General features: G+C 33.9%; 1 protein-coding gene across 2 annotated transcripts in view; it reads right to left on the bottom strand.

Annotated features, from left to right (window-relative positions):
• Positions 1–6764, bottom strand: part of LOC125063344 (nuclear factor NF-kappa-B p110 subunit) — a 32609-nt gene extending 25845 nt beyond the window's left edge. Inside the window, exons 1-4 of one of the 2 annotated variants that reach the window (XM_047669753.1) lie at positions 6338–6764; positions 5899–6041; positions 4714–4859; positions 4367–4472 (exon numbers count right to left, since the gene is read on the bottom strand). In XM_047669753.1, the coding sequence (XP_047525709.1) occupies positions 4367–4472; positions 4714–4859; positions 5899–6041; positions 6338–6491 (549 nt within the window). In that variant the 5' untranslated portion in view covers positions 6492–6764. The remainder of the gene's footprint in view (positions 1–4366; positions 4473–4713; positions 4860–5898; positions 6042–6337) is intronic. The other variant, XM_047669752.1, reaches the window with a different exon arrangement.
• Between the last annotated feature and the right edge of the window lie 3616 nt (positions 6765–10380).

The raw sequence follows: 10380 nt of genomic DNA on the forward strand, positions 1-10380 counted from the left end.
TCGGCACTGGTATATGTCTTCAATACACCAAATCGCATCAATCAGAGCGATCGCTCTGACCCGTCCAACTATCGTCACTAATGAAAACTATTATAAACAGGCAGCTCCTGGGGTAGATAGACAGCCACCAGCTGATTGGCGATTGACAATATTGCTTTCGCCGATCGCTCGATGGGAAATCGAGGCCAAGTGGGTGGCGGTTAGATTGGATAATGGATATAGCGAAAGCCTTTGATCGGGTGTGGCATAAAGCGCTTCTACCAAAGCTTCCATCCTATGGAATTTCCAGAAAATTATCTAACTGGGTTTCCAGCTTTCTAGCTAATCGGAGCATCAAAGGCGACATTGACGGAGCATGCTCCGACTTCAAACCCGTGAACGCTGGAGTCCCACAAGGCTGTGTCCTATCCCCGACCTTTTTTCTATTGCATATCAATGAAATGTTGCATACTTAGCAACATTCATTTCTATCATTCATAGCAGTGGAGATACTCTTTAAACTGGCCGTGCAGATATTTCTCGGGCAGTTGACGATCAGTAAGAAAAAATACTATTGTCTGTAGTTGAAGATCTGCTACGTGGAGTCTCAGACTAGGGTCGACTAAATCTAGTCCAATTTAACCCCAAGAAGACACAAGTTTGCGGGTTTTCCGCTAGAAAACACCGTCCTTAAAGCAACAGCCATCATCGGATTACGGGGTGATGACCTATTAAACGAAGTTTAGTTTAACGGTCTTTTGGAAGGGAGGGCTAAATAAGCTTCGTGTGGTGGCAAGGCGAGACGGTACTTGACTCCGGGCCATTATTAACAAATGTATAAAGCGCAAATTCGGCCTCTTATCACATTTAACAGGAAGTGTTCAATGGAGTTGTTCGGATTAATACCTTCATCTGAGTTTTATCAGCGGACGTCGAGGCAGAATACGAAATTCCACCCGTATCACCTCGACGTCCGTCGTTCCACAACTGAGCGCTATTTAAGACAGCTTTTACTGCGCACCACCACTATGTGGAACCAGCTACCCAACAAAGTATTTTTGAACCAATTCGACTTAGGGTCATTCAAGAAAAGAGCGTACCAACTTTTAAAAGGCCGGTACGTACTCGCGAGACCCCTAGCAATGAGAGATGAGAGTATCCATCACTCTCAATACCAGAGCACCGGTATTACATAACATCAGGTGATCTTCCTGCCCGTTTGCCCCATGTACTATAAAAACAAACTTGGAAAAAAAAATCTGCCACTGTTTTCAAACTATAAATGAATCAAAAAACACACAAATAAGTATGACATTGTAATAAATACGTTATAAGTAACAATATTGTTGCCCACGCTTTACGCCGCCAAGCCGCGCTATAAAATATTTTTGACAATTGTTTAAGTGAACCTAAAACCCTCAAGTGGATGTTAAGTGGATTGCCGCAATAAATTATATTCAAAAATGGGATAGTATATTAAACTTCGTGGGTAAAGTCTTGGGACATTTCTATAGGAACGCAGGAGTAAATTACTCGTATGCCAGAGATCAAAGAAGGAATTTCTAAACTAAGATAGAATGTCTTGGCGACCCACTTAAAATGGGTGTCTACAGGCCCGTTTGCCCCCCAAAATTATATAAAAGAAACGCTAAAGATTTTTTTAATTCCCTAAATGAGTCTAAATGGAATACCTATATAGAACAAAATTCCATGTAGAAATATATTAATTATTTAAACGTTTTTCGAATGTTATCACTATCATTTACCGGAAAAGCGAATCCGCTGTGTTTTTTAAAATACTTAATAGTTAGTAATAACTCGTTAATAAAACTATGCTCAAAGCTGTCATATATATGTTGATATATTTATAATTTTATTATTGGACATAATTTAATACATTCTCTCAAATGCGTAATATTTTGCATCATTGACGGTATATTTTTAATCCATATCGTATAAAGCCTAAAGGTACTCAAGAGTTGTACTCTCTATTATGTACAGATATATATAATAATATGTATATCTAAAACGCCGCTTCGTGGAAGTAAGAATAAACAAAGTGGCGTGATACCAAGAAGTAATCACATATCAAAATAGTCGAACATTGTAATATGATATACACAAAACACTTCATATCCGTTGTAATCACTACATAGTATAAAACAAAGTCGCTTTATCTGTCCCTATGTATGCTTAAATCTTTAAAAATACGCAACGGATTTTGATGCGGATTTTTTAATAGATAGTTTCTAATGTGATGTAGTAAATAATTACTTTTTTCCGCTTACATTGCAAACGCAGGCTGAACTCTACGAGATTTATCAAAATAATGTACTAAGTATTGTACACATTGAAAAGGTCTACAGAAAACTACCCGATGGTATATGTCTCTTATGGATATCCCACAATAAATTTTTTTCGTCATTTACTTTTTACGACAAATAATGGCTAATTTTCGAAGCGATTTTAATTGCATTGCATTAATCCTCATCCAATGAAATACCTTAAATACATTGTTGATTTAATATAGATCTATGTGGCTCTTTACAGCATATGATTTAAATGAATATTTTCGAAGATATTACAGATGAAAAAATTGCGGGACCTAGCGTTTGCGGCGGAGCCGGCCGGGGCGTCGGGAGCGTGCCTAATGCCTATAAATAGCGCGTCGGAGGCCGCGGTTTTCCCTCTAGCACTTTGAATTTAGTATCAGCATTGCACCCTTGCGAAGCCGGGGCGGGTCGCTAGTAAAAGATAAACTAAAGTATAGGTAGGCGTGGTGGCAGGACGCAGCAGATTTAATTTCTAGAAGCAATTTCTAGAAAAATGAAAATCTATAATTGAATCGAAATGTCTGTACGATTACATTTATCGATTAATGATATAGGTATCGTTATATCCGATTAACGCACGTGAAATTTCAGAGCAGAACTGGTTTATAATATACAAGCGTCGCGGCTTGAAACCTTGAAAAATAAATAATTAAACCATCCTCATGAATCATTGGTGATGACGAACGCAATAAAATCCGTGCAGTTGAGTTTATCTCTAGCAGTGGCGGATTTACAAATTTTCAAGGTATAGGTTGTGAAGTTTTTACCTCCCTTGTCTCTACAATTGTCACGTTCTAGATTATTTGTAGATTCCTTACACATTATTAGATTACACACACACACACACTCACCCTCAAATACAACCATACAACTTTATTTGTACTAACTTCTATTTAGTTGACTGTTTTGTTTTTCTTTCTTTATTTAAAACGTTAAATTTGTTTGCCTACCCATATATGTATGTACTTTTTGTAACTACTCAATATTACTTTGGAATGGAAGCCTGGTTATACATATCACAGGTTCTTACCTAGTTTGGAAACCAGTCTCCCAATGCCTTCTCAACTGTAATCTTATTGTTTGTTGTAAATGTTATATGGGAGAAAATAAATTATTATTATTATTATTCGCTGCTTATCCTACCAATAGTCGGACTGACAATGTTGATAGGGGAAAAAGGGAAATACACTTTCTGCAATTTTGCTCTTTTCACTCATACAAAGTGTGAGCTGTGAGCGCAGAGGTTGATTACTGGTTGGGGGTTTGGGCAAAATTTTTGCAGACTTCTCTGTAAAACATCACAAAACCGTGATGTAGATATCTTAGATTTCTATGATCCTACTCATCCTACTGGTAAATCCGCCACTGATCTCTAGAGGGAACTGATAAAAACTGTAGAGGGTTTATTTTGTCATACTTAATATAAAAGTTAGATAGACGTTTTTGCTGACTTTTTTGTAACCATTATCAAGCTCTACAACTTTTCTAAAGCTCAATCATATATTTCTTAATGTTCACGAGTTTCGCGTTAATATATGGCCTATGACACTCACAAAAAATCTGGCTTTGTATTGGCAAAAGAATTGACTAAATCGATCCAGACAGATCCATATCAGGTTGACAGAAGTCATTTAGGATTATTTTACGAATCAGTCCAAATTCGTCGAAATCGTTTCAGTGGTTACTGAGAGATGATAAGCCTTTTTAAAGTGGACATTTTTTCACTACTATCAACACAAATGCAAAGTTATAAGCAAGCTGAATGTTTCTGGTTAAAATTTGGGTAAGCAACTGAGGAATTTGGTGTTGTCGCGGACTGACGTGCAACACTTAGTATGTATAAAGAAATAGTATACAATAATATTTGTTTGCCACTTCACAAGTCTACAATAAAATGTACAGCTATTGACTACAACTTAAGAAGCCCTAGGGTCACGGGTCACCAGCTTGTCGCATATTTAACTATGACAGGAGATATTTTATACACAAACAAAAATTATGACATGAGATCTTATAAATAAGAGTGCTACACTAAAATCTCCTGATGTACTTACCTTGCGTTCATTAAATTCAGATTGTTCCATATCTTGCGAATACTTCTTGTATAATAAAGTAGGTATATCTTTCTTTGCAGAGTGTATTATACCCATACCATTGAATCTAAAAGCAACATATAAATAATAAGAATAAGGTAAATTAAGGTAAGGTCTCTATTCGAGTGGCATCTTACATATGAGTAATATATACTATTAATAATATTATTGTTTTAATTCAATATATTTTAAATGAACTAGAATAATAGCCTAGTAATAGAAAAAACATAAAGAAGAAAGAACAATTATATAAGCCAGAAAATCAAAAAATATATTATTGCTCTGTCAAGTTTAAAATAGTAACTTACCCAACTTTATAAGAGCCTTGTGTTGGAACATTACTGAACACCTCCCTATCTTGGTCTTCATCTGTAAGTTTATGTGGATGATCTGTGGCATCATTATGTCGGGCCAGATTACATCTTATTATTGCACTACCTGTATAGTTGCATAGCTGTTAAAAGAAAAGCTATAGATTATCAAATAATATTTAATAATATTAGTATAGATAAAACACACAGGGAGCTACAGAAAAAGCATTGTTCAACTTATCTATAAACAGAAATAAATTTTAATCATATCTTTGATCTTAGATCAGACTTCTCTCATAAAGCTAGCAGATCAGAATAGGCAGAGTATTATTTTTTTGAGGAATTGCTTGTTAGATATTTATATAATGTTTCTAAATAAGTAGATATACAACATTAAACAAATATATAATAATCATTAAAATACAAGTAAGTACCGGGTAAGAAACTAAAAAATATATTTTAAGTTTTCAATGTATTTTTCAACCTATTAACAATTAATAAATTCTTGACAAAGATTTTAGTAATACAATAACAATATAAAAACTCATCATATTTGCTTCAGCCAAATTTTTTACTTGCATGGCTTAGATAATGGAAGTGACCTTTTCTTGGAACTGATAACATTTGTATTTATCAAGTTTAGTATGTGGTTAGCAATGAGTCACCATTTGCACTGTACTTGTGAATAAAAATATTATTTGTTACTACAAAAGAAGTTTTAATATTATCTATTTCTTATGTAGAAGTCAGATGGCCTATGGTTTAACGGTTGACACAGCTGGAGGTACTAGGTTCAATACCAAGTAACAATTTGAATTGGTTGACATAGAAACTTGATTTTCACCTAGAAATGTGACCAATAACATGAGCAGAAGGCATACTCTATTCTTAATTCAATGGTTATGATAAAAGTTTTGTTTTGAAGGTAAATAGGAAAATACTGTGAGCTTTACAGAATTTTTTAATTCTACAATAATTGATAGTCAAAAACACTTCACTCAGCAATGTGATTAGTTGATATAATGAATATCTTCATTAACATTACATACATTCTTATGTATGTTTAAGTCTAAATCCATTCCAGTTCATTTACATAATCACTTACAAATCTTTGAAATGGTAAATGGTAGAAAAATATTTGGTATTTTGGTAATCACTGAAACATACTTAAATAATAGTTACCTCAACAGTTGGATGTGTCTTCAGTTTTCCTGAAACTGAGTTCCTTCCAAGCAAACAACCATGTGTTCCCAACATTTCACTTTTATACCGAAATCTAAAGTAATCCATGGGCTGTTCAATAATTTTGAGATATGGCTTATTATCTGTGAAATTGATTGCTTTTAATAATAAAAATAATAGTAAGGTTTGCTATGTTTATAAAATATGATGCCAAAAGGACAGAAACATATTGGATTTTGTAACTATTACATTAGGTAACAACAAATAAATTATTATTCGCCTTTTACCACATTCTACATTTCATGTAGAATGTTTTTAGTGAGGATTACACACCACAAATATCTATATACAATATATATATAAGTGCTATTAAACAACTTTTTCTTTGTGTATATTTACGTACGGAAGCTTAAAAAGCCAAATTAGTAAGAAAATTTACCTGTATAACCATCGTCACACCTCAGTTCCGTAAATCCATTGGCCAGGTTGGGAACCATACGTGTTGGTGATGAATATGGTGAATACTGAGACCCACGAGAATAAGGAGACTCCAAGTTTGATACATCACTCATATCGTGTTCACTCGACGACATGTTTACAATACAGTTTATTTAACAATTTGAAAAAGACACTACAATCTACATTCGCTATCACTTCAATGATCACCAGGGTTTTGGAAACAAAAAAGAATTAAACTCAAGATTTTAACACTTGCAGACTTCTCAAGGTGCAATTTTGTTTTGGTCAAACTTGAGAGTATTTTAAAGTTGTTGTCAAGTCAATGTAGTTAACTGCCAATCGTGACAGCAGGACTTTGTGTGAACATTTTATATTTTTTAACAACGCACAATCGCCAAGCATGTTTATTGCTATAATAACATTTTTAAAGATCTCGATATGGTTAATGATTATGATTTTTTTAATTGACTAATAATTAATTTGTTTATAATCACAATATTCTAACTACCTAATATTTAAAGAGACATATTTACTGTTGCTAATTGCTTTTTTATCGCTTGCTATTAATTTAAAATAGTGTTTTAGTAAGTGACGACACACACAAAGTACGATAAACGATGAAACAAATTGAGATGCTATGATAATGGGAAATTCCCCGAATTGGTCACCCTCGTTGGTTCATCGGGAAAGAACCTATAAAGAATGAGTCACAAAAATCCCCGTTTCCGTCTAGGTATATACGTGGCTATCATTCACTCGACTGGGCTATATAGATAGGTATAGGTAGTTACATCGCTTCGTTCAAAATATAATTATAGCCATTACTTACTACTTAGTATGGCAAAACCACTCAGCAAGGGCGGATACAGTCAAAGTTTAAATTTTTATGAAAAAGACGGTAAATACCCACGAATATACGCATGTGTGGAAGCCGGTTTCTTTACCTTTCTTTAGTTGCATTACATAGATGTCGAATTTTATCAGGCCATATACCTCTAGGGTTGCTTTGAGTGACATGCACAACATACTATGTATTTTTTAGCAAAACCTATTCACAGCAAAGACAAACTGACAAAGGCTATGCACATGGGTGTACCGAAATGTGGCTTGAAAATGCAATTGTTTCCTTATCACACCTATGGACAAGGAAGTTCAAAGATCTCATTCTTAATTTTTTTAATTTCTATTGTTACATACCACCAATAACTGATTTATATTTGCTTATTTTATATCTACCTAGTCTTGTGTCGCTTTGAAAATAAATCAACAGGTATAATTGTGTATTCAACGTTTTATTTAATAAAATACTAGTCGTGTAGCGACACCCAGTAACGTGCCTAAGCGGTCAAGGGCCTTGTACATAGATGAATAAAGGGCCCTTATCCCCTCTTTTCACGTAACTTGAACTTATATTGGCCTTCACTATTATAGATAGGAATAAGAATAGGATTTATCTTATCATTAGTACATTTTCTAACTACTAATACTCTACTACTAATAATATCATAAGAGCTAGGTTAAGAACTGAATACTTATAATATGTTTAGTGGTTTATTATAAATAAATTGTTAATAAATGATAGGAACAGGTATATTAAATGAGTTACGGGAAATACACCTTTTTAGGGCCACCAAATAAGCTTTAGAACTAAGCTTGTTCTAAAAGTATGGCGCGTGTTGAATAGCAAACAAATATTTTGCACTCCTTTTTTTGCAGTTATATAAACAGTGGCCCTCCTCTACACCACATCTCAAAAACAATATCCAGACTTATCTAATCTCTAAGCACGTGAGCTTATCGCTAAAAAACATTCGGTCGTAACAACCAAACTACAAAATAACGATATAAAACAGCATATCCTTTGCAACTTTTTTGCACAGGAATGTGTTGTCTGAAATCGGAAGTTCTGTCATTGCTGTTCATTTAAAATCATACATTACTATATTAGACCAGTGCCGATAATTTTTGAAACCTAAAAAAATTACAGTAGGATGAAACCCATTAGAAAAGCAGGGGAATATGATCAAAATGAAAGGAAAAATAAATTACGGTCGATCTGAGGTCGGGAAGGGGTAGGGGGGGAGTTTTAAGGGTAAAAAACGGTTTATCTCGATTTCCGGCAAAACTACATGTCCTATCGAAGAAAGTTAAATGGCAAAGTTGGAGGTAATAAAAAGATCTAAAACTTTTGTATTCACACATTTTTCACATAACCTCAAAATTTATGTGAAAAATTCAAAAAAACAAGTTTTTGGTTTTTTATTTTTATCTTTAACAAAAATATTTTTTTTAACGAAATAATAAATAGGTAATACATAGGTAACGAAATAATAAAAAAATAAATAGGCATCTGATTATAATTTAAAGAAGATTCATAGAGAAGTAAGGAAGGGGATGACAGGTCTGGGCGTTACTGCATACGATTTTTTGCGTTTTCTGAGAAGATTTACTATGGTAATATATATATATATTTTTTTACCATAGGAAAGTAGAGATTTCAACGAACTGAAAGCACACCAACTTTTTGAAAAAAGCTGAAATTTTGACGTCAGAATTTTCGATTGAAAATTAGGGTGTTTTTTCGATATTAATTCAAAATAAGGTGAACAAATAAATATTTTTAATCAAATAAATTACAGTGTATTTGGGACATAGAAAGGTAAGTTTTCACCAAATTTCGTTAAAAAAAAAATATTGTTGTTAAAGATAAAAATAAAAAACCAAAAACTTGTTTTTTTGAATTTTTCACATAAATTTTGAGGTTATGTGAAAAATGTGTGAATACAAAAGTTTTAGATCTTTTTATTACCTCCAACTTTGCCATTTAACTTTCTTCGATAGGACATGTAGTTTTGCCGGAAATCGAGATAAACCGTTTTTTACCCTTAAAACTCCCCCCCTACCCCTTCCCGACCTCAGATCGACCGTAATTTATTTTTCCTTTCATTTTGATCATATTCCCCTGCTTTTCTAATGGGTTTCATCCTACTGTAATTTTTTTCACTTTTTATTTATTTTAAAGGCTATCTGCACTGGTCTATATACAAACATTATCAGGAGCAGGCTCTAAGTTTTTTTTTAGCTTAGAGAGATGGCTACCCCCTTTTCTTAAGATTTAGTCAAATCATTTCTTCATATAGCTAACACAATGTACACTTATGAACGTCAAAAAAGAATTACTTATACATTAAATGCTTCTAATTTTACATTTACTGTTCTCAAATCAAGGGCGTAGAACGAAAGAGAAGAACTGGCAATAAACTCTCCGCCACTCTTTTAATCACCTAAAACCCGTGTTTTATATCAAATGCTAATATTCTAAGTTCACTGACTTATTTATTGACTTATCGGTAGATGGTAACCTTACATTTATTTCAAGAGCTTTCACCTTATGATTTTGTAAATAGGCAGTGGGCAGTAGCGTAACTATACCATCTGGGACCCGTGGCAATTCCTTTGATAGGGCCCTATCAGTAAAAATCAGTTTAATTTTAATAAACTTCGAGATTATCAGCGTCCTCAATTACACATTTACACGTAGTAGATATATGTCCCACTAATGGCCATCGACCACCTCTCATAGGCGAGAGTGAATGGTCTGTAGTCCCCACACTAGCCCAATGCTTATTGGAGACTTCACATTCTTCCATAGAACATAATATCTCTTGGGCAGGAACCCTCTTGGGTCGGGGGCCCGTGGCATTTTGCCTGCCCTGCCACCCTATTGTTACGCCACTGTAAATAGGTATTTAATTGTAATTTTAATTTGCATCGCTTATCAAAAATAAGGAAACAAATCAATGCAATTGGTTTTGATTATCTAGGACTGGGTCCAACCCACATCCAACTTTTAACTACTCGATTTATAGTTGACAAAATATATGTGTACCAACGAGCCAAAGCTTATAGCGATTAGAGAACAAATTGTATTAATACATTAATCTGGTACATTGCCTTGTAAAAGTAGTAAGGCGCTAAGATTATCCCTTTAATCTTTGTAGATATTATAGAAGGCCATTTAAC

The sequence above is a fragment of the Pieris napi genome, chromosome 3 (genome assembly GCF_905475465.1).
Source record: "Pieris napi chromosome 3, ilPieNapi1.2, whole genome shotgun sequence".
Taxonomy (NCBI): Eukaryota; Metazoa; Arthropoda; class Insecta; order Lepidoptera; family Pieridae; genus Pieris; species Pieris napi.